We start from the raw sequence: 26,432 nt of genomic DNA on the forward strand, positions 1-26,432 counted from the left end.
GCTGCAAATCTTTAGCCTTTTTTTCTCACTGTTACCATAGAAAATGTTAGTCACCCTCTACTTCTTTCTCTTGGACCTTGATCTCTTTATCATCTCTGTGTTTTTACTGCAGTTTAAACCCCTCACACTAGTGAGATTCCCCTGGTTCAATATTTCTGCTAGCCAGCTCTTTAGAGCCTGTTTTCCCTCTGGATATGGACATATCTCTATCTTCCATTTTACAGTAGTTTTCAGGAAAGAGTTTTCTACATTATTTCCATTTTCATATCTTTTCTTTGTTTCATTTATTGCGGTGTGACTTACAACCTCAGCATGTCACTAAAATTGTTCTCTCCAGAGTTACCAGTGACCTTCCAAATACTAAACTAATGGATATTTTTTTAGAATTTATTAATCTTTCACATTCACTGGCCATACCTCTCCTCTTGACAAAAGCATTTATTTTATCCATTTGGCCCCACGCTCTTAATTTTCAGTTGTCCTTTCTCATTTTCCTTTGCCAGTTTCTCTTCTCCCTGACCTTTTCAAACTGGTATTGATCATGGCCCTGCCTTAAGTCTACCTTTCTTTCTCCTTATACACTGCCATGTAGGGTGTTACTGAAATGACCATGTCTGTGTCATTGATACCCAGGTGCATATTTTTCAGTTCAGATATCTCTCTTGATGTGCAACTTGAATCATCATGTGAATATCGCATATTTACTGAAGGATGAGTATCTTAGCATCCACATCAAAACCCATTCCTTCTCTTGTGATTCCTAATTTAAGGGAAGGTTCTTAGCTACCCATGTGTACAAGTCAGAAGCCTGAAAGTCAGCCTGACTCTTTCTTCCACACGTACTGATGATGTCACTACCCTGCAGGGGCTTCTCATTACTCTTAGTAGTTAATCAAAGCTCTTACATTTGGCTCATGTTCCTGTCATGATGTATTCCCTCAAACCTCTCCAGACACATCCTTTTCTTCTTCTTCTGTTTTTAAATTTAAGTATAATTGACATGTAACATTATGTTAGTTGCAGGTGTCCAACATAGTGATTCGATATACATGTATATTACAAAATGATCACCACGATAAGTCGAGTTAACATCCATCACTATGCATCATTACAGATTTTTTTCTTGTGATGAAAACTTTCAAGATCTACTCTCTTAGCAATTCTTAAATATATATTATAGTATTATTAACTGTAGTCACTATGCTGTACACAAATTCTTTTCAACCTGAAGCACTCTTACTTCACCTGAGTGTTATCACTGAAAGGTCATTCTTTCTCTTCCTCCAGTCCTTTTAACTCCTTTCCCCCCTCTAAAAAATACTCATACATTTACCTGAATCCTCTGCTTGTTCATTTCATACATGTACCAGATTATGGAAAAATATGTAGAATCACTTTTTTTTTAATTTTTTTAATGTTTATTTTTGAGACAGACAGAGCATGAATGGGAGAGGGGCAGAGAGAGAGAGAGGGAGACACAGAATCAGAAGCAGGCTCCAGGCTCCAGGCTCCCAGCTGTCAGCACAGAACCTGACACGGTGCTCAGACTCATGGACCGTGAGATCATGACCTGAGCTGAAGTCGGACACTCAACCGACTTAGCCAACCCAGGTGCCCCCAAGATCACTTTCTTTGATCACTACTATTCATTCTCCTTGGCAATTTCATGATTTTCTGCTTATTAGTTATTCCAGAATCAGTTTGTGAAATACAATTTTTACTTATGTCTCCAGTATTTCAGTCTAACAATTCTCAATATTTTTATTTAAAATGAGAATATGAAATTGTGCTAGAAGGTTAAATGTTTTAGGATGACTTCCAGAAAATTCAGTTATCTGTCTTGAGGAAATACCTTGGACGCTGTAATTTGTCTGTCTTTGTATTCTTTAAGACACAGAACTGGAGAGAGGAAATTTAATTCTCTGGAGGTTTAGAATATGCTACTTATAACTTCATTCATTTTTAAAATCATCGAATGTCTAAAAAGTGTAAGATCCTAAACTAGGGTCTGGGGTTAAACTGGCAAAGGAAAACTAGCACTGCCTTTGTGCTAACACTGGCAGCCTGAAAGAGGAAGACAAACCTTTATCAAGATCACACATCAAAAGTTGAATTGAAAACTGTCACAAGTGTTTATGACAGAGATGTCCTAAAAATACATGTGAGAATTGGTCAGAGATGTAAGGTTTCTCTGAAGTTACAGCTTCCAAGGCTTTTCATTTGTTTGTTTTGTTTTTGATGCTCCCAGCATGAGGTCCAGGCACTCATGTGGTGAGCCCTTTGGGTGCTACTGTACCAGTCCAAGGTAAGATCTCCTGGTTGGACAGCAGCTGGAGCAAATCAGTAGCATAGATAAGTGCCCGTTGCCCATGAGGTTGGAAAGAGTCTACTGATAGATAACACAGGGCAGATAAAACAGATGCCAATGAAGACTTGACACAACCAGTCGTGTCAGAATGCATACTTGGATGGTTTTGTTTTGGTTTGTTTTGGTTTTAGTTTTTACAGATATTTGAATCACAATGGAAAATTACATGGGGGAAAATGTTTAATTGTATATGCAAATGGGTCATCTTTAAAGTGTTTACCTTATGAAAATGGGAATAGGCGACAGAACTGAAGTGTTTATAGTGTAAAAGAATTAGTAACGATGTAATTACAGTTTCTCTTTGACAATGATCCTGAAACATATAACACAATTTAAAATTTTGTATTACTTTCTACCAATAATCTTATGTAAGTTATTCTTCTTTTAGTGTTTGTTTTTTTCTTGTGAAAAAAGAAACTGAACTATGCTGGTTACTGAGGGAGCAGCTCTCATTCAAAAAGATCTTCAATCAGAGTTCTTTAAAAAGGCAGAATACTGCCATCTGTTGTTCACTGAAATTGTTTCTAGGCTAAGCAAACAGAAACCTCAAGAGTTCAAGTTTAATAGCAGTTCTTAAAATTTAACAAATAAAAGACCATCAAAATTCATCAGCTTTTATGAGTTCATACTTGAGAGAGTCTTAAATTTTCTATATTTATAAACTCATGCACAATCAGAAAACCCAGTTTCTTTCACCAACAGAAATAATAATGCTTTTTATTTGTATAACAGTTGGCACTTCACAGGGTACTTACCCACCTTCATTTGTGGGAGCAGTCACATGACTGGTTCTGTACCTGAGTTCATCATAGAGCCACCAGCCGCCTCATCTTTTCTAATTAGAAGAAACTGAGAGAAGCAGCCCGATATGGGTACTTAATAAATATGGTTTATTTCCTAAATGATAAAACAGTGTTCTGTGTTAATTGTTGTTTTGGAGGCTGTTTAGTGACTTTGCTAGTGTCTGGAAGACAGAAAACAGGGACCGCATGAACAACTTTCGGCTTATCTGCAGATAGATTATAGGGAGGTATGTAAGGACACAAGATGGTGTACTACATCCCATTTGGGGGCACGGAATGTTCCTTGAACATCTAAAGAGAAGGAAGTTAAGAACTCTGATAATTGCTGCATTTTGCTGCATCTCACCTCTCACATGCGGCCGGCCCACAGAGATGTTGGAACACAGTGTGATAAAGGGCCCTATATGTTTTCCTCCTACTGTACATACATATTATCTTAAGGAGAAAATCCAAATGTAAACTTCTAGTCCCTGCCAGAAAATTAAAATAAGCAAACATCTGCTTCCTTAGGATGGCATGTAGCCAAAGTTCAGCCTACAATGAGTTACTGCAAAATTTTCACATGATTTCATTTTTAAAAAATTTCCCAACCAACTTCAAGTCTAAAATTATAAATGGGTCCTATGAAAGTATAAACACATATGCAATTTTACTGGCTTTGAGGTCAGAACCAGTAATACACCAAAGACCATTTATCAATCCAGCTCACCTTCTAAGTGAATTTAGGGCCTTAAAGACCAAGATACTACTCCCTGGTACCACAGACAGCCTTCCAGAGAAAGATTTGGAGGGTTGGGGGTGGCAAACTGTGCTTTAAAGATGCAGGGGACTGCTCCCAAAAACCCATCAGGCATCTTTTCCCAGCATTGAGGACCAAAGTTGGGTAAGAAAAGTCCCAGTGACTCTTTCCTTTTATGTGTCATCTCTTACACTGTTTATTCCTCTCTTATCCCAGCTTGCTCTTCACCCTGAGAATATTCTTCCCATGCTATGTTTGCCTCCCAGGGTGCCTCCCAGGATGACTAAATAGAAAGGAAGAAAAAAAAAAACTTTCCAACAATGGAGTTAAGAGGCCTGCTCTGAGAATTCCTTTCACATACTGTGTTATAAATTATACCAGTGCAATCAGCCATATTAACTGAAACCAGGACTTTTGTACAATTACTTTCTGAGAGCCTAAAATCTCAGAACGATTTTCAGTATATAGGAATAGGGAATACGATCTTTATATTTACCTAGAATAAGAAGTGAAAGTATTCAGGTTTTCATTTTTGTTATTTTGTTTTTGTTGATAAAGAAATATATCTATGCTGCCTTCATTTATGAAGAAACTGCTGGCCCAGTATGTGTTGAAGACAAACATACATGCAGTACTTTACCACAATGTTTTAGTGCAATAATAATGGTGGGGATATTATAATATTTATCAAACATGTACAGTGGGTCAAGCAACTCTGCTGAGGTCTTTATGAGCATGATTTCATTTAATCATCAACAATACTATATAGTATCATATAATAATAATATTATTATCCCCTGTTTTGGATACAGGCAGTCTAGCTGTAGATCCTCTGTACCAATTCATAAAGGCCCATGTACCGATTCCTAAAATAAAAATTTGGGGCGCCTGGGTGCCTCAGTCAGTTAAATGGCCAACTTTGGCTCAGGACATGATCTCGCAGTCCGTGAGTTCGAGCCCTGTGTCAGGCTCTGTGCTGACAGCTCGGAGCCTGGAGCCTGCTTCTGTTTCTGTGTTTCCCTCTCTCTCTGCCCCTCCCCCATTCGCACTCTGTCTCTCTCTGCCTTTCAAAAAATGAATAAATGTTAATTTTTTTTTAATTTGATATAGATGAATGAGTAAAACTTCCTCTTTTATCTCAGTACTTTATCATTTTGCTTTCCAACTTCTCACGTATGCAAACTTCCAAATCACATACATGATGAAAATAGGCACCTGTTCCTTTTTGCCACCCCCATGTGCTAATTCATAAACCAAACTTTGCTTTCTACCCCTTGTTTCAGGAGTGATAATGAACTAGCCATGACATAACTATTAATAATAGTTCCTTTCACTGGAAGGCTTTCAAGGGAAAGGTGTTGCATTTAAAATGTGGGACTCTTAACAGATACAATCAGGATCGTAGTTGGTCTGTTCATTTTAAAAACTTTAAAGCAGAGAATTATAAAAATTTGACCTACATTTTCGATACCTCTAGTGATATATTTTAACTTAATACATCTAAATATGCAGGCTTTTACACATCTTTTGATGAAGAGCCAAGACTGTTTGCTGTAAGCATGTGTCCACTGTATCGATTAGAGTTGCAAGTTGTCTTTCTTACATGTACCACACCTGTACCTCGTTGTATACACTGCCAGTTTCTGTGTATTTCACAGTGGAAATGACCTAGGCGCTTATCAAAGCATTCTGAGTTCAAAATCTTCCAGGTATGTTGTCACTTTCTTTTTGAACCCTTACAGTTGTACCTCCCCCACTTAATTTAACAGAAATCAATATTAGGGCCTCACTTTTATGAAATGTATTTATGAAGTCTTTAAAGTTGTTCAACTTAGTTTTCAAAGGAACTCTTCCAGTTTTGACTCATGTATCACTGGTTTATGGATATTTTATTAGCATAGGTAATTTACAGTGACCGAATACAACTGGCCTCAACAGATGTGGGACCAAAGGAAACCGACATTTGGCAAATGTACAACTCCATTCTTGGGAGAAGCATGTGGAAATTCCAGAGAATAGCCTATTTGCTTGTGAGCACTCAGTGCACACTGGGCGTTTTAACACAGAAAGGAAACAGCACCAGTGACTCAATAATAAGTTATAAGGTAGAGCTTAGGTAAGTTTAGCAATCAGTGAAACAAAGAATTTTATGTCTACGTAGTATCTTTTAAATTGTTTAAAAAAATTTTTAAATGCTTTCCGATGCCAAGAAATAAGTTTTAAAATAATTTCCTTCTTTCTTCTTTGATGTATGTTTATGTGTATATGTGAAATCTTTAGATATATAGAATTGGAAGGGACCTTGGGAAAATCCAACCCAGTTCTCTGATTTCACAAGGGGGGAGCCTGTCTGGCCCCCAATGGATACAGTATTGCCTAGAGACAGCCTGTGTGGTTGGTTTTGGAAACCATCATAAATTAAACTATTAAACAAAAAAGAGGATCTAATTTGAGGCATATAGCATCTCAACAAGGTTACTTAGATAACTGTCTTCAATTCTGGTTCTTTAGCATATGTAACCTGTCTTTGAGTTTCATGTAGAGTTATGAAGAGAGGCATTTATGCTGCTCCTAATTCTGTTTTTTTTTTCCAGTTAGAATAAATTAATCTCCAAAGCAAATGACTCATCAGATGATTCACTAATTCACTGAGTCAGAAGACTTGAGAGTTATTACATCTTCCACCTTGAAGTAGGGATGTATGCAACCTATTTGATTAAATTATCAGTTTAATGTTTGCTTCAAAATGTGTAGGAAGAAAAGCTATAACTTAGCTATATTGGTGCTGCCTCCAAAAGAATTCATCAAGTATTAGATGAGTTACCGTCACCCGACTTTTGAAACCAGATAACCTCCCTGATCATTTTGAACAAGTAGTTTGCTGTTGACCTGAAGTTTCCCAGTCCTTTTCTGATTTTTATCTTGGGCATCTTCTCATTCTTTAAGTGAAATAGTGTTTGTTGGCTTTTTTTTTAAATTTACCTTGTTCCTGTAGCTATTTTCTAAAACTTCTTAGCAATTATTTCTTTTAGGAATTCCCCATTTCTAAATAATATGCTGACAGAACCCCAAACACAGTGCCACAGTAAATAATCTGACATGTTACTTTAAGATATATAATTTTATTTTACATGCTATTAGTAATTTGGTCACGTGGATTTATCTAGAATTTTTAAAAATTTGCAACTTAGGGTAATTTAGAAACTTGAGTGCCCTTCCTAAAGTGCTCGTTTTTTTTTCTGATCCCTACACATATTGAAAGCTTTCCCTTTTCTCATACTAATAGTGTAATTTCAAAGTTTTAGCACAGCAATAGTAAGAGTGAAAACAAATTTCCTATAATTGAATTGATTGATACCTGCTTAGTCTAGGAGTTATGTTTAATGGTGTTTATAAGTATATTTGTTATTGTTTCTTTAACTTTTCTATAACTCCAGATTTTCCCCCGCCTTTGGTGTTCAATAAGTAAAGTAACTTGGAAGCAACTAGATTATATTGTATAGCAAGACCATTTGTATATTCACAGCCTGGAGATGGTGAGATAGACTGGATGGAGATAAGGAGGGAAAGGATGATATTTTAAAAACTGGACACTTGAATCAGCTATTTTTTGCTTTAACATATAAATATATATATTTAACATATATATTTGTTATGTTATATGTTAGCATTTTATTTTAATATATATATATATATATATTTAAAATATATAAAACCACACTTTACTGTTTATCAGACTTAAATTCCCAAGTTTCTATTTAAAGGTAATAATCCAAATTTGGTTGTCATTTAAACGGTGTGTAGGGAATTGTACTTGCACCTTCTTAAATGTTAAGTGTAAATATTTCTGTTATAAGGAGAGCTTGCTAAGTAGAATGTTTTATATTGTTTGATCCTGTTTTTTTTTTTTTAAGGAAAAGATTTGTTTGATTATCTCCACCATAAAACAACTCAACCGTGGTTTTATGCTCTAGTATATATAGTTCATTACTGCACTGAAAGATGATTTCATGCTGTTAGCTTAAGACTTTCCTTTAAAGTAGCTTTTATATAAACTTAACCTTTAGTATTTATTATCACTAAGGTTTCACCAGTGAAATGGAATATTTCTGAGTATGCCTAGAAATTTAGTTACGTTATTTTTAAAGTTGGATACAGTATCCTCTTTGTGACTCACTCTTGTTTCATATTTTGTATCTTCCGATGAAAAAACTCTACCATTGACCAAAGCTTCTCTCTCCTAAAATTCCTTGTTACTTACTCCTTGGACTCGCCTGTGTCTTTATAATTTGCCTGCTGCTTATTGAAATAGTGACCTGTCTGCCTTTCAGTGAGTCACGTGTGGTAGTCTTGGAGATTTTGTGGCAAACAAATCTGATTGTTGGTTTTAGATTTTATGCCTCATTGAAGCCTTTAGTTATTTGAGCCAAAAAGTGGTGATAACGTCTGTGTGTGATGCAACTTTTGACTTTTATACAATTCTATTCTTGAATCAGAAAACCAGTAGAGCAAAGACCTGCTTTCATTCCAGTATTAAGTATATTTCATTAAAGTATACTTTTTTCCACAGTAAAAATGTTCACTTTGCTTTCATAGCTAATTCCAGTATGGATAATTTACTACTTACTGGCATGAATATTGCTTTGTTTTTGCTTGAAGACCTTTGCTTTTACAAAAGCTATGGCATAAATAGCATTGAAATACATATTGTGCTTATTTTCTAAATTCTTACGTAACACTGACAGGAGAATGAGTTTTCAGTACTGTTTCTATTTTAAAATTACTTTAAAAATGTTTAAGTTGTTTTTTTCTGAGTACATAAATGCATTAAAAAAGAAAATATGTTATAATCATAAAATTAGAGAATTATAAAAAAAGGCTTGTTCTGTCACCAATAATTCATTAAAAATTATAGTTCTAATTATCAATGAACATGCTCTACTTTTTCTTCAGGTTTGTAAATTTTGTATGGTGAGAGCATTTTGAGAAAACCTCTTTAATTATTAATTATTAGCACATAAACTGTTAATTTCATTGTCAGAAAGTCTGAAAATTTTATGTCCTAAAAACAATTTGACTTAAATTTTCACTTTTTAAGGGGAACAATACAGTGACTTGTTATTTTAAGTTTATTAGAGAAACATGGATAGGAATAAATATTAGTTTTTCAGAAGGTCACACTGAGTGAGTTTTTTAGAAGCATCATAATTAGAGATGCACTTGAAAAAAATGTGTTTCCAAAGGAAAATGTTAACTTAGTTCAGTGGCATTTCTCATGAACAGTTTTGAAGTTGGCAATGTAGGTACATATGTGAAGTATGCATAATTATGTATCCTAAAGATATTAACATTACACTTAAATTTGTACATTGGTTCATAACAGATATTTAGTCTTCCAAACAGAGAAAAGCATGACACAGTGATTAAATAAAGCATTAGATAATTACAGATATATTTAGGAACTTAAGGTAAAAAAAATCAACATGTATTCTGGTGAACTGGGTTAGCACTTAAGCTGTAGAATCAGAGTACCTTTATTTGCAGCCTGATGTTTCCATGTTTCAGCTATCTGACTATGATTTTGGCAAGTTATCTTAATAAAAATGGAGTTAATAAATGAAGTAACTACTTTGTAGACTTGTGCTGAATAAGTATCAGCTGCCACTATGATCATTATGGTTACTATTATTCCAAGGTAAAAGACATAACTATTCTATGCTGTATCTTTACAGAAAAATTTAGCCTTTACTTACAGTTGTTACAAGGCTACATGTCTTCCTGTATGATGGGTGTTTTCATCATTTTTATATTTTTCTGATCATAAAAAATAATGCATATTCACTTTTTTGAGAACCTACCTTTCTCCACCAGTGAACAATATGAGTGTTTTTTCAAGTAATCATTTATAGATCTACCCAAATCTTAAAAAAAAAAAAAAAAAAAACAAAAACTATATACCAGTGTATAATATAGTCAGAATACAACTTTGTATCATTTTCCCTGTAGATACCCATTTATGACTGCATTCTCTGGTTGTTATAAGAGTACTATTGTACTTTTTGTGTCTTTGTCCTCATGTTTTTACGTATTTGCAGTTTTTCTTTATATGTCTGTCAACATTGTTTTACTGGATAATAGGATATATGCACTTAAATGACACATTGATAGACTCAGCAAAATGCCCTTCCACAAATACTGGGTTATTTTGACTCACTGCTTATTTCCCCAAACTATTACTAATACTTGGTGCTATCAATCCTTTATTATTTTGCCACGTTGATGAGTAAAAGTTTTCATTACATTAATATGCAGTTTAAATATGAGGGAGACAAGGAGCTTTTTATGTATTTGATTGTTTACATTTTGTTTGAATTGTCTATTCAGTCCCTTTATCCAAATTTGTCTTTTATTGATTTTTTTTAGAAGCTCTTCATTTGGATATGTTTTTTCTTCTCTGTGGGGCAAATATTTTCTCAGTCTTCTTTACCTTTGCTTATGGTGTATTTTCTTACATAGAAGCTTGTGTCTTTATTCCTACCTGTCATATATTTCATTGACAGGTTATGAAGTTGTATAATTTTTTCTAACATTCCAAGATTATAACTTACTCCCCAGTATTTGCTTTTAATAAATTGCTTGTAATTTTATATGCTTAAATTTTTCATCTCTCTGGAGTTTATTTTTGAGTCTGTTGTAGATGATTAAACTTTTCTTCCAAATATATAGCCAAACTTGTAACATCCTCTTATTGAAAAACTCTAGAATTATCATTATTATTTTTACCATTATCCGTATTGAGCACTTAGAATTGCCAGCACAATATTGAGTGCTTTACATGTATTGCCCCATTTAATTCTTACAATTACCTTCTGAAGTTGGTGCTATTACTGTATCCACTTTATGGATGTAGAAATCACAGGATGGAATCTTAGTGACTTGACAGAGATCATGCAGCTAGATAGTGGTAAGGTTACAAGTCACGATTTGGATGTAAGTAGCCTAGTTCCAGAATCTGTTATGCAGTTATGTGGGTTTCCTGTGCCTCATATTGTGGCACTGTTCCAATATTAACGGTCTTTGATGCACTGTCTTTAAGCTTCACCTACTCTCTTGGCCTTGACTTTGCCCATCCTCTCCTTTACTCTCATGCCTTCCTGCCTGCATTTGGGCCTGGCCAGCAGGTCCGGGAGCATTCCTGTCCTCCGTTTTTTGTGCTCTTCCTTTCTTCAGCAAATACAGAGTAATGACTCTCAGTGTTAGAGGCACTTTGCAAAATATGACAGATGTGCAGCAGAATACCAGAACTAAAATGACTATTCTTACCAACCACAAGAAGAGGGACAATGTGTGAATTTGACCACAAATGGAGTTGCTTTTTGTGCTTGTCTTTAACATTTAATTAAATAACTACCACATACCAGGCTAAACTATCACATTAAAATATTACTGAATTAAAAGTTACAGTACATTGGGGCACCTGGGTGGCTCAGTTGATTAAGCGTCGGAGTCTTGATCTCAGCTCAGGTCTTGATCTTGGGATTATGAGGTCAAGCCCTGTGTTGGGCTCTGAGCTGGCATGAAACCTACTTTAAAAAAAGGAGGAAGAGAAAAAAGTTTACAGTATATTAATGTTACTTTCAGAATGAAATTTCTAAATAAAGTGCAGTTAAATGTTGAGGTCTTCATAAGGAGTGGCTGATAGGAAGTTTTTGTTTGTTTGTTTTTTTCCCCCAGTTCTCTGAAACTTCTTGCCTTTGAAAAACTAGTTATCTTTTGTATTTCTTCAAATATGTCTCACCCCTCCCCAAATTCTAACATTAAAAAACATGCATGAACACAAAAACGGCAAAAGACATGGCACATTTGGGTAAATTTGAAACAGAAATGTGACTTGAATGTACTTTACTGCAACCTGAAAGAGTCAATCAGCCATTTCTGAGAAAAAAGCCCAATTTTGTGCCTTCAGCCTCAGCTCTCCTCTCACTTGACTGTTCCTTTGGTGTCTCAGTCTTCAGGAACCAGTATTACTGTGGATATTGCCGTGATGGGTGAAGCTCATGGTCTCATTACTGACCTCCTGGCAGACCCTTCTCTGCCCCCCAACGTGTGCACATCCTTGAGGGCCGTGAGCAACCTGCTCAGCACCCAGCTCACCTTCCAGGCTATTCACAAGCCCCGCGTGAATCCTGTTATTTCCTTCAGTGAAAACTACACCTGTTCTGATTCTGAAGAAAGCTCTGAAAAAGACAAGCTGGCTATTCCCAAGGTAAGTATTAAGGACACGTTCCTGGAAAGGTTAAATTTTTTTGTTTTGTTTTCTGGGTCTGTTTGTTGTCACCCCACACCCATATGGAAGATTTATGTCAGTAACTCAGTGAAGACATGTTGATCATGATGATCAAAGTTAATAAAAATTTAAACATAAAGACTTGTGTCCTTAAACCTAATAGCTTTCTACAAGTGAAAGCTTTACCTTGTTATGTTACCTTTTTTTTATTATTATTATTTTGACTTTGAAGCAGATTTTACTCCTCTATGCTAGGCTCTGTTCTGTGGGCTAAAGATGTAGCAGTGAGGGGTGGGGGCAGGAAAAAGTCCCTGCTCCTATTGTTTAAAATCTGGTGTCTTCTGAAACCCAAGGATGCTCTGCACATGATTTCTTTGTGTGATACCCTTCAGAGTACGCTCCTGGTTTTCCCAAACCCAAGAAGTTTTGAACTCAGAACAGTTTTGATTGATTCTGGATTATTTAAGGTAAAAGATGGCCTTAGTTATTTGTAGAATTCTTTCCTTTTACATGTAAGATCGGAGTTTTATAAACATAAGCTGTAGGAAATCGGATCCTATAGCCAGTTTAGACCTTGCATGAGAATGGGTCATATTAAAGACTAAAAAAAAAAGTTTTAAGTCATCTCTGGCACATCCTGCAGTTGTCTGTTTGGTAAACAGGCGTCTGTCCTCTTTAGCTAGTGGTCAGTCAGTAACACCCTTGCTTTAGCTATTTTGAGTCTCTTGACTCAGGAATGTGTTTTTCACACAGCTTTCTCAATTAGGTATTTACATAATTTTTTGAACATCTGCTTCTCTGCAAAAAGTATAGCTAAGCATGATAAGACAGTAAAGGAATGAAGAGAGATTAACTGATTCCTTTCAGTCTCAAAAGAGACATGAAGTTAGGCATCAATCCTGATATGTAAAATGCTTGACCTCTTCTCTTACTATTGAATTACCTTCTAAGATGAATATTCAGACCTTTAGGAAATATAGGAAGCTAGTATCAGAGTTATTCTTTTTTTTTAATGTTTATTTTTGAGAGAGGGACAGTGCAAGTGGGGGAGAGGCAGAGAGACAGGGGGAGAACACAGCATCTGAGGGAGGCTCCACGCTCTGAGCTGTCAGCACAGAGCCTGATGCAGGGCTTGAACTCACGAACTGCAAGATCATGACCTGAGCCAAAGTTGGATGCTTAACTTGACTGAGCCACCCAGGAGCCCCTGTCATCGTTTAGATGAAGACCCCAAAATTTTAATTTTGTAATATTCATTCTTTTATTGAATTCCTGACCACCTAGATTCCAGATAGGTAATATTCAGCCAATAGATTTTAATAAATATGCTTCCAATTTAAAACCCATTTCCTCCCATTATATTACATAGAAGTCAGTGATCAAAAATATGCTTGATAATAAAATCAACACTCCTTCTTCCTAGCGTCTGAGAAGGAGTTTGCCTCCTGGTTTGTTGAGACGTGTTTCATCAACTTGGACAACCACCACTTCAGCCACAGGCCTACCCACTTTGGAGCCTGCCCCAGTCCGGAGGGACCGTAGTGCCAGCATCAAACTGCATGAAGCATCTTCATCAAGGTTAGGCAATGCTCCTGTTGGTTTCATGTCTCTAGAGAAGTTATTTGCCAAAAGGAATGACAAATTGCAGAGGAAAGGTGGCCCAACTAATTACAGTTGCCTGGAGGCCAGTGTCAAAAATGAAGACGGTATATGGTTTAAATGCAGAGCAGTACTATAGGGATTAATATTAGATAGTTAGGCTTGAGTTGTGTTGTGTGACCTTAAATGTAAATGGGAACAGGGAGTTGAGTTAATGCCCGCCAGTATGACAGCATGGGAAGAGTTGAACCCAGAGCAAAGGTAGACTAGATTTTACAGAGACTGAGATTCATATTGAGATTCTTAAATCAAAGGCATACAACCTGATATTTGCAAATTGTTGTTAGATATCCCCCAGCCCACCAGACCGGTTATCCTAGTATGATATGAAAGGCAAAAGTAGATCGTCATCCTGAGGGTATCTGGATATGTTCAAACATTTGGTGATTTCAGGTTTATTTAGACAAAGGACAAATTGGTGGCTAGCAGAGACAGGACATGGGGGGTGACGCGAGCCAAATAGGGAAAGGGGGTCAAAAGGTACAAACTTTGAGTTTTAAATAATTGTGATAGGGATATATTATACAGCATGGTGACTATAGTTAGTAATACCATATCACACATTTGAAAGTAGCTAAAAGACTAAATCTTAAAAATCCTCCTCTCAAGAAAAAAAAAATTTTTTAACTGTGTGGTGATGGATGCTAACAAGACTTATTATGGTGATTATTTCACAATATATACAAATATCAAATCATTATACACCTGAAACTAATATGTTGACAATATCTCATTTGAGAAACAGAATAGACTTTATGTAGTATGTTAGTTAAAATTTTACAAAGTGATTTAAAAGCCAGAATTACTAAGGCTAAAGAAAGATAGTGGTAAGATCTAGAAAGAATTTTGAAGAAAACTTCATCGTGAAAGAGGTGCTTTTAGAGGGAGCTATTGTGTTTGTCCTTTTCTAGTTAGAATAAAAATAGCATACTTTGTATGAATTCAGTCATTTTGAGAACATTTCCCATACGATTTCAGGTTTTCGAAACATTTGCATCAGTTTTATTAATGATGAAATGACTAAAAAATAACCACATCTTTGTTGAACTCCATGAAGGTAATATTAGAAGTAATTTTCTCCTGATCTGGGCCTTGAATATCAATAAAGCACTATTTTGAGATTGGCAGAGAAATGGAAACCTTTCGAATTAGAAGTTTAATGACTAACTTTTCTTTCTTTGTCATTTAAAAATATGTTTAATTGGTTTCTCCCATATTAACATGGACAGTCTAATGAACCTATAGAATCCATAGCAAACTCAAATGATTCTTTCACGTATCAGTGTAATTCTCCATTTTATTACCTGGACTTCTGTAAAACTTTAAATGCCACCACGGGAGAAGATTACCCAATCTGATTCATGAACATTTCCTAAAGTTTTAAATTACAGGCCTTTGGTGATATATTCCTCTGAAAATATTGACTATTGTCAGTGTCTCCAACAGCAAATATTGATAAGTGATACTGGATCATAGTTAAATATTTGTTCCTTAAGAAAATGAATTTTGGGGGTGCCTGGGTGGCTCAGTTAGTTAAGCGTCTGACTTTGGCTTGGGTCATAATCTCACAGTTTTTGAGCTCAAGCCCCATGTTGGGCTGTATGCTGACAGCTCAGAGCTTGGAACCTGCTTTGGATTGTGTGTCTCCCTCTCTCTGCCCCACCCCTGTTTGTGCTCTATCTCTCTCTATCAAACATGAATAAACATTAAAAAAAAAATTTTGTAAAGAAAGAAAATGAATTTTGTTCTCAGTGTATATCTTTAGGGAAGCTATTTTACCGACCAATTTTGCCAGGATTTCTGTCATAGAATAGCTAATGCCCCATGATTTTCTTTCCATACAGTGACTTTGCCAGAAATCCATTTGTGCATTTTTGAATGATTCCTTTATTTCTGTAATTGTTTGTTACTTCTTGTCACATTTCATTTCTTATATTTCTTTTCTTCTTAGTTAAGTGAGATTAAGGACTGTAACTGAAATTATCATGAAGAGGGTTTCAAGAACTTTTATGAGCTAAACTCCCAGGGATCCTGTCATCCTGCTTAATGAAATAAATACTCATAATCAAATATTTTCAACATAATTTAGGAAGAGTGTAAAATCTCATTCATTTTCTTTGTCCAAGAAAAAAAAAATACTTAAAGCTGACTTGCCAGAATATACTTTCCCCCCTAATTTTACTATTCCTTGATTTCACTATACTACTGAAAATCCTGATATAAAATCTGAAAACGGTACAAATTTTCACCACAATGAATAAATGAAATTCATTCTGAAGAGAATTTAAGGGAATAACCATATATTAGTGGCAATAGTACCACCATTAACTACAACTAGTTTTGGTGGACTCCTTTGTCATGGGTGAAAACAGTGAAAAGATACCCATAGATCATCTTCAGCCCTGAATATAAACCAAAATTAAAAATTCACTTAGAAGACCTATTGATGAAACTACAGATCGATTTCAAAACTGATTTGAGTATTAGCCCTTGTGGTTTCTTCCCTTTCAGCCTTTTTGTTTCTTCCTTTCCTATGTGCCTATTGAAGACTCTGAGGACTGTAGTGATCAGAAGAACAGAGGTGAGAAGTGGAAATTAGGAGCAACCCTCAGCTTACCTTACGTCCCCTTCAGTATTTAGCTAGGTGATTCACTCCTGGGTAGTTTTACCTACAGCTGGGTAGAAAGGACGCTGGACTGAGGATCAGAAAGACCTTGGCCCTACCACTCAGAGATGCGTGTCCTGAAGAACAGTCCTTGTCTGAGCCTCAGCATCCTCTGCAAAGAATCCTTCAGAGAAGGGGGAACTGTGGCACAATTGTGAGATAAATTAGGTAGAAGAATACCAGATGCTTCAAAAAAAAAAAATAGGCTTGAGATAAGTCACAAAAGTCTGAAATAAATCACACCCTAGTGACTGACTGAACTGACCCCTCCTTCAGTATATTAGGCAGAAAGGAAACTTGGTTTAAAAACAAACAACAACAACAAAAACTTAGGATCTGGTAAGACTTTTTGAACCTTGGATGGCATTGTTATGGGTAGAACTAAGATTATAAAATTTACTTTTGTGGAAGGGGGTTGAGATCTTCCACAGCAGACATGTACAAACTTTTCCTGTTGTCAGCTTGAGGTGACCAAGTAAAGGTTTCCCCAAGCTACTTTCCTCTTCCAAACCCAAATTATTATGTACATATTTATGTGATTGAAACAGCAATCATGAAGGTGTGAGGGTCAGTCCAAAGCTGGAAGCTATTGTGAGGCTCACAGAAGGCAATATATTTGAAAGTGCCAGTAAATTGTAATGCACATATATACATACACATATACGTATATCTACATATACATAAACATATAGCTTTATTGTTTTATTGATATCTGTTTTAATAAATGCTATATTAAGGACTGTATAGCTAGAATTTTAATTTATCTTCAAGTTCATTTATTAATTATTAAAGGTACTCTATTATACTTTATAAAACTTTGCAAAATTAACATATTTTCCATGTTTTCATTAAAAAAAGTAGACAGCTTTTGAGCTAGCTTTCATAATAGAAAACTTTTTGTGATAATAACAAATATACAAATATAATAAAATGCAGTTAATGTTAAGGTCTTTTCTTTTAAAAGTCTACATAGAAAAGTAATAACCATTCATTATGTTATGTACTAAGAAATTAAAACTCCTAGGCCAATATACATTGCATAAAAATTCTTCATAGTAATCTTATTGGTCATTCAATCCAGCAAAAGAAGTTAAAGAACAGCGCTGTAAAGAAATAGTGTAGTTATCTATCTCAGATTCTAAGTTTTCTTTGATTTCATTGTTTCAGAATTTTAGGCACTCTGAAATGCCTAGAATGAGATTTCAAGAAGAATATGAAACAAATATTATTTTGTGTGCTTTTCTTAATTGATAATCACTGGAGTTCATTCTATAGTTCACTCACTCTATAACATGTCTTTGTTATAATTTATTTTGTAAACTGCTGTTAGAATTAGGAGAAAAGATGAAGTTTTTAAATACCTAAGTCAATAAGTGAAGAAAAATGTGAAAAGGAAAACAAGAAATGAAGTAACATAAGTGTCAGAGTGTTAAATGGAATTCAATATATACATTTTTTTAAATTGTTTTTAATGTTTATTTATATCTGAAGAGGAGAGAGAGCATGAGTGGGGAGGGGCAGAGAGAGGGAGACACAGAATCCAAAGCAGGCTCCAGGCTACGAGCTGTTAGCACAGAGCCCGAGATGGAGCTCGAACTCACAAACCATGAGATCATGACCTGAGCCAAAGTCGGATGCCCAGCCGACTGAGCCACCCAGGCGCCCTGTAAGTTATGGATTTTCATTGCTAATGTTACTAATAATCAGAGAATATAGGCAGTAGTAAAGCACATGCTTAGCATTCTTCCCTTCAAGAAGTATGAAACTATTAGTGCAGCCCCCTAAAAAAGTCCTTTTGTTCCACATTAGCACATGGGTCTATTTTGTATTTAACATGCAGAATTCTAAGTAATTCATGCATAATGTTGCTTGCACAGAGGAAGCCATTTTGGTTATGGGACACCTCTAAATTATGCGTTATTAATTATACATCTTACACGACCAATCTCCACCATTCATGACTCCATACCTCCATAAATTTCAGGTTTATTTACAATATGCCACACAGACCAGGTACATCTTGCTTACACTGCCAGAAAGGAAGCTGCCAGTCCAAGATTGGCAGAATGTCAAATTGTCCAGTTATACTCATGCAAATTATAGATCTGACCCAGTACCAAATTTACAAATGTTTAAAAGCACAAAGGTATTAGCAAAACATGACCAGGTGTTTTTCCCATGGAGCATTCCAAGGTTGCCAACATAGCTCCCTAAATTTTTTTTCTCTCTCAAATTACAATATATTCTGTTTCAGATTTAACTTAAGGTTTTGAGCACTGCATTCAAATAAATTTTGCTTTAGAATACCTCCAAAATTCATATCCCATTAATTACATGGGTGTGTAATATTCTCCTCCCCAACCTTCCATAGATCCATTAATTCCAGATTTATTTATAGTTATAATCTAGGCAAACCAAGGATAGCTTGATAAAAGCATCCCTAGATGAAGACTCACTGTCCATTACCTTTCTCCTAGTAAACAGCATCACTGTGTTTATCAAAATATCCATCATTAACATGTTTACAAGGGGATTTGGCTCAGCATCCCTTTCTTTCCAGGGCGTCACCAATAAAAGAAATTGTAGGCTAAATGCTTGTTACTAACCTTTTCTTCACAAAAAAATGCTTGTGCAAAGAATACTATCTTTGAATAATTTTATAATCACTTAATTTTCGAATTCAGATATACCAAGAATAGATGAGGCACCTGCCATTCATAACTAATGTAAGTTATGAACTTTGTTAAAAGCTTTGTCAAATTTGGGCACCTGAGTGGCTCAGTGTGTTAAGCATCCAACTTTGGCTCAGGTCATGATCTTGCGGTTTCTGAGTTCGAGTTCTGCATTGGTCTCTCTGCTCTCATTGGAGAGCCCACTTCAGATCCTCTATCTCCCTCTCTCTCTGCCCATCCCCAGCTCACACATGCTCTCTTGCTCTTTCTCTCTCTCAAAAATAAACATTAAAAAAAACAACTTTGTCAAGTTTTTAGAAAATCTGTGAGGAACATGATTATAGTAGTACACTAAGAAGGTGTCTGGTTCCTACTAACTGGATAAATAGGAAAATTATCTTTCCTCTTTTATTAACCCAGTATGTTTGATGAGTAACTGCTGTATCCCTGAAGCAGAAATTGAGCTCAGATAACTTATTTTTTTTTTATTTGGAAGTAATGTAGTCATGTTGCTGAAGCTGGATCATGACTCAGATTGGCAAGCTGAATATGGAAATGGTGATTGCGTTCTGGCAAGATCTATCCCAATAATTGATTAATAATTTCTTCATTTTTATTTATGCTCTGTCTTTATAGTGCTGTTTGTCCTGATTCTTGGAATAACCCAGTGATGATGACCCTCACCAAAAGCAGATCCTTCACTTCATCCTATGCTGTTTCTGCAGCTAACCATGTAAACTCAAAAAAGCCAAATCGACCAGGTTAGTAGCTTTTTAGGAGAAAAGTTCCTCCTTAGTGAGTGTGTAGTCATGGGGTAAACTAAGCCTTAAGTGTTGAAATAAGATTCTGAGAATTCATACTAGGATATGTTTGGTTTGACTATTCTAAAAAGAAAAAGCCTCAATAACCAATTAATTTCTTAAATTTCCACAGATGCTTTCTATTTCTGCTAGGTATCCTATCTTGAACTTATTGGATGAATAGGAAATAAGTATCATCATTGAGGATAATCTGTGGAAGCATCATCTTGTAATATAAAAGCTAATGATGTACATGCCAATTTCAATTTTATTTTTAGTGTTAAAATTAGGTTTCAGGAGTATGGTAGTTATAGGAGTTAAGAAATGCTTCATTTGCTATACATATTATAATTCTTTCAAAGAAATTCTTTGTTTTTTAATTTTTTTAATGTTTGTTTTAGAGAGAGAGAGAATGAGCAGGGGAGGGCAGAGAGGGAGACACAGAATCCAAAGTAAGCTCCAGGCCCTGAGCTGTCAGCACAGAGCCCAACACGGGGCTCAAACCCACAAATTGTGAGATCATGACCTGAGCCAAAACCAGATGCTTAACTGAGCCACCCAGGCGCCCCTCAAAGAAATTCTTTATGTCACTCATCCCCTCATATATAAAGGGGTATATGAAAGGAAGAGGTAATTAAATTTGGAGAAAATACAGTTCAGAACCTTTGAGAGCCCTTTGGAAAAGCCCACAAGTTAGCAACGAAAAAACCCAATAGCACAATGGGCAGGAAGTTTTCCTTACCTTTCAAGACTGGTACAAAATGAAATTTGATGTGATTTCTCCCATCTGGTATCTCGAATATAACTCTTGCATGGGGTTTTCCACGTTGGACTCAATGTACCCTCTATACTTCTAAGCATCAGCTTCTCCCTTCCCTTGAGCTTCCTTTATTCAACAAATATTTGTGAAGCAATCACAGTCTCAGACCCTGAACTAGTTTGGGGAATATGGCAGTGATTAAGCCAGACCCACTTCCTCCTGTCACTAGAATTACATTCTGGTGGGGAATACAAACAGATCGATAGCCTCTACTATTTAGTGTGTTAAAGGCTATGATGAGGAAGAGAGGGAAGACTTTCAAATAATGAAAGATGAAAAGAGATAAGATCCAACACATTGAGAGAAAGCTTAAGGAACTTGAGTTTAGATGAGTAGCAAGATTGGCAAGCACAAGGAGAATGGAAACAGACATGCAGATAGGACCTGGAGATCTATGGAAAAGAGTATAGATATCAAAATTAAGGACAGTTAAGTATGTTTCAGGTAGGAAAGTGAATGTTTTGGGTAAAATTACTTCATTTAATTAGAATTTGTGCTGATTCAAGACTGGAATATGGTTTTTGTCAGATTCTTTTGCTAGATTGCCCCCCTCCTAGAATGTCACTTGAGAGTCTGGGGTATATACGATGACCTCTTCTTCTTAGAATGTTCTGACTAGAAGTTTTTACCTCTCAGCACTGTGGAAAACTCTAATGAAATTTTCAGTAGCTTCCGGCGTATGTTCTTAATCTTCTGCCTTTATAGCAGCTTAAGAATTCTCCAAAAGTCTCCAGGGAAAAACTGCCCCCTTCTCACTTGGCCGTTAGACATTCACATTCTAGCTGCCATGGCGGCAGTCCCAGACTCCAATTTTCCTGTCATTAGCGTCGTGACGTTGCTAAAAGTTCTGCTGACTTGCTTCCTTAATAGCTGCACCCTTCTGCTTAGATTCTTAGACTTTTGCTCCATGCAAATGGTCAGTAAATAATGTTCTGAAAGGAAGAACAGTTCATAAGACTTTTGCTTACCCTTCTATGGTATCTTCTCTTTGCTCTCTCTGAGAACCTAGTCCCTCTGAATTGATCATCTTGTCTTAAAAGCTTTTTATTTTTAAACTCTTCTATTTGTTCTCAAAGAAGCATGGGTTTATTACAAACTATGGCATCAAAGCCGTAACCAGAAGTCCTCAAAATGGCAAAGTGTCTATGTGGGTCAGAGAAACAGTGCTCACGTTCATTCCACTAATATTTCAAGACACCACCTTGAAGTAGAAACTTTTGATTTTAAAAGAAGTGCATCTCCTCTATTGTTTCTTATGTCTGGAAATTTTAGTACTCTCTTCCCCCTTTGATCATCCACTCTCTATTGGTGACTATTTCTTGGAATCATGTAAGCAACAACTTTGCTTAAGTCTCTGTTTAGTGTAGGAAGACACTTCCTCCAGAAAAGGCTCCAGGGAAAAACTGGAAAGTATGATTTTGTTAGAATTGCATCATTGACAGAAACCACTAAAAGCAATGCAGGTTTCCAAAAATTAATCTCGTCCTCTCTGCTCTTTGGTAATGTTCATTAAGTCATGTAATTTAGAAGTTATTAATGACCTGAGAAATATGGACCTGAGTAATATGGATCCTCATCTTGGGCTCCATCAAGACAGAGGAACTGAATTTGAGTATTCCACATTAAGCCAGAGAGAGATTTTAAGGGGGCACTAAAGTCATCCTAGGTCAGTGGGACCCTTGGTTCTCTACAAAAATATGTGCAAATAATTTTGGAGGAAAGCATCACCAGTTAAGGGCTAACCTATCAAGTTCAAATTGGAGCTTATAAGCAAGAGCACTAAACACACATAAAAGACACACACAGGGTTTCTAGCCATGAGTTAGAAACAAACAACAAACAAAAACAACTTTACAGATTTCTAAAAGGGTTGAAATATTTAAATGCTAAAATATTTACATATTTATGTTATAACTTTAAAGTATGTAAATATTTTAAGTAAAATATGAGGTCATAAAAAGTAACAGCAATGAGAGAAGACATAATTGCAGAGCAGCTAAATATAACTTTCAGAAATGTAATCAAGGAAAAAGGATAGATTAAATGGAATAATACACTATTAAAGGGAGAAATAGTAAACTGGTGAGTGGAGAATATGAAGAAATTACCTAGAATGTGGTAGAGATGAAAAATGGGGAGTATGAGATTTTAAGAAATGTACGAATATAAGAAAAGGCTAGTATAACATCATAGTTTTAGTACAGGATAGGGGACATAAATGCTGAGGAAGAGCAGAGTAAAGGCAAAAAAAAAAAAATTACACAAAGACAAAATAGTGAAATTACACAACACTGAAAACAAACAAAAAAAAATCTTAAAGTCAGCCAGAGAAAAAGGAAATTTCAGGGAAAGCAAGTCAGTCTGAGAGCGAGCGGAACGATCTAAAATAAAGAGCATCAGAACACAGAACATTTTTCTTCCAAGTTGTGAGAGAATATAACGAATGCTAGCAATGATCCTTGAAAGTATAGCCTTTCTGAGAGAATATAATAGCCTGAAATTGTGTAGCTGGCACATCTATCTCACAACAGTAGAGGAATTTTCAGATTCCTAAGATATTCTCAGAAAGTCAAAACCTTGCCACCTGCCAAATCTTAACTAAAGGAATTTAGGATGGATGTATTCTAGAAAGCAAAGTAATAGAAGAAGTCTGAGATCTAATAAAAATGGTTACTAAATTTAAAAACCATCAATTTATCAAATATTATGTGCATAAATAATAGTATTTTTAGATTTGTAAGTATTTTTTTTTAATTTTTAAGGACAGTATTAAAATATCAGACAATAATAATATGTACCATAAGGGATGAAATACAAATGTAAATGTTCTACTTTCTTGCGTAGCTCAGGAAAAGGACTCAGATGAGGAGCCTGAGGCACAAAGATGTTAAGTAACTTGCCCAAGTTCACACAGTTATTCCTGAATCTTTTATTTTGTCCCAATGACTTTATACTAGAAGAAAATTGATGACAACAAATGGAGGTAATTTAAAATTAGGATTTTCTTTTTTTTTTTTTTTTTTTTTGTTCCTGTCTGGCCAAGTACATGACAATGGAAGGATTTGATTTTGTATCTCTCAGTTTCTTCATTTAGGTTAGAAAATTAAACTTATCAAAATAACCAATGTGCTCATTTTGACAGCACATATACCAAAATTGGTGTACAAATGCTGAATCATTGTACACCTGAAAGTGATGTTCCATGTCAATTATATGTCAATTAAAAAAAAAAAAAAGCTGAAAACTATAGTTAGTGCATTCACTGGAGATAACAGAGCAAATGATGGCACAGACATGAGGAACAGCCTCATCTTCCTGTGTCCTACTCCTCAGTTTATACAACTGTAGTCAAGAAGAAAGAACAGAGTACAAAAAGAAAAAAATTTCCATGTTACATACCCCAAAGGCAGATGGTAGAAATTAGAACCCAGGCATGGTGAGAGCCTCTCTCCATTCTTGCCATAAAGTACATAAGGGATCTCCATCATGATTACTTTGGAGGGGATTTCGCATTGTGACATACTTAGATTGCTGTCACAGCAGAACTAAGTGTTTATAAAATAACCTACATCCTATGCATGCTGAATTCAACTAAACAAATCCCTGAAAGTCTGCCAAGAGGGAAGAAAGCCCATCAAGAATCAGAGAGCTGAAATTCAATTTCAGTTCTTCCTGATCAGATGGGCTTTTCTGTTTTGAAACCTTTGTTTTTCTGCATTGATGACGTATTGGTGTTGATTGAGCTAAGTGGGTGTGATCTGTTTGATGTTATTGACTGAGATGCCTATGTGGAAAGGGGCTAGGAAAAGCCCCTTTATGTGGCAAAGAGTATAAGGAAATGGAACCAAATGAAGTGTGAAGAGAATAGGAGGAGGAAAGTAAGAAATAATAGGCAAGAGAGGATAGGGGGATGCAAGCATAGAGAATAAACACTGAAAGGTAAATGTTTCCAGAGGGAACTAATGAAATCTATTCTTTCCACGAATCAAGTAAAACAGTGTATTCTCTAGCTCAATCAGTGTTAATATAAATAGTTGAAACAAACCAGTTATTATACAATTGCTAATATAAATGGATAAAATCACATAGAAGTCCTTTGATTAAAGCGCAGGAACAGGATATTTAAATATAATTTACATTTTCAATCTTGCTTTTTTATTATGAGTCACTGGCAATATAGAGCTGCCATTGTCATTCTGCTTTTAAAATTCCTCCAGGTCATACTTACTGCATTTGCAGTAGAACCTTTCAAGATTATTTTCATTTTTATAAGATTCTTATAATCCTTTTACAGTGATTACAAATCTCTCTACACCTACAAGGTAGACGGAGTTTTCCCTACAGAAAATTTGAGGTGAGAGAGAACTTTAATTATGGTGCTCGGTGGTTGCGGGGGAGGGGGTTGTTTCTTTTTGCATTCTCTATACGGTAGATACATTATCTGTTTTGGAAAAATATTAGGGCTGTCCATTTTACTGAGGGCATAGAAAAGAGACATGTATTTATTAGACATGCTCACTCCTTTCTTGTTCAATTAAAATTAAAATGAGAGTTTTACAGCATAAAACAGATGGATTCACTTAAGTAATTTTCCTCCAGTATTGTTTATCATCTCCCTTTAATTGTCCAGAATTCCTAGTGTCTTGACACATTTTCTCATGCTCTTAGAAGCAAGGAATTAAAAACTGAATCACTCAAAGGAGTTGGGATTTTAAAATTTTAAAGTTACATTTTTAATTTTTTTTAAATGTGTCAGTTTTAAGTATTTCACATCAGGATGGTTTGAATCATTCAAAGATTTATATTTCATAAGCTGTATCGTTTTCCTGGAGTCTCAAATACAAAATGATAAGTAAAATTAAGAATGCATGTTTAGGGGTGCCAGGGTGGGTCAGTTGGTTACGCATCCAACTTAGGCTCAGGTTATGATCTCACATAGGAGATCAGGGGAGGGGGAGGAGCAGAGAGAGAGGGAGACACAGAATCTGAAGCAGGCTCTAGGCTCAAAACTGTGAGCACAGAGCCTAATCTAGGCTGGAACTCAAACCGCGAGATCATGAACTAAGTTGAAGTCAGATGCTTAACTGATTGAGCCACCCAAGTGCCCCTGATTTCATGGGTTCAAGCCCTGTGTCAGGCTCTGTCCTGACAGCTCAGATCAGAGCTTGGATTCCGTGTCTCCCTCCCTCTCTGCCCCTCGCCTGCTTATGCTCTGTCTGTCTCTCTCTCAGCAATAAATAAATGTTAAAAAAATAAATAAATAAAAATAAAGAATATGTTTAACTGAATCCCTTCCCCACCCCATGCATGTGCATGTGTAAATGTGCAACATGAAATTGGATGATACTCCAAAGCTCATAAAGTTAAGTCTTCTTAGTACATGATCAAATTAAAAAACAAACAAACCTAGAATATAATTTGTTCTTGAAGATTTGTAAGAAGGGCATTTCTCTTGTTTCCTTGGAATCCTCTTCCTTGCATCTGATAATTTTACTTGTAATCTACCCTTTCTAGAAATAAAGAGTATTTGGTTATTCTTAGCACTGATATATCTCTTTCTACCCAAAGACTAAAAATGTAAATATGTACCCATTTTCTATAGCATTCCTAATTCTTTTT

The 26,432-nt window shown here is 35.7% G+C and overlaps 1 protein-coding gene across 1 annotated transcript in view; it reads left to right on the forward strand.

Annotated features, from left to right (window-relative positions):
* PDE3A (phosphodiesterase 3A) overlaps nt 1-26,432 on the forward strand; it is a 324,368-nt gene that overhangs the window by 244,135 nt on the left and 53,801 nt on the right. The window contains 3 exon segments of the mRNA XM_049627129.1: nt 11,919-12,176; nt 13,621-13,775; nt 19,830-19,954. Of these exon segments, the coding sequence (XP_049483086.1) occupies nt 11,919-12,176; nt 13,621-13,775; nt 19,830-19,954 (538 nt within the window).

Source organism: Panthera uncia, chromosome B4 (assembly GCF_023721935.1).
Source record: "Panthera uncia isolate 11264 chromosome B4, Puncia_PCG_1.0, whole genome shotgun sequence".
Taxonomy (NCBI): Eukaryota; Metazoa; Chordata; class Mammalia; order Carnivora; family Felidae; genus Panthera; species Panthera uncia.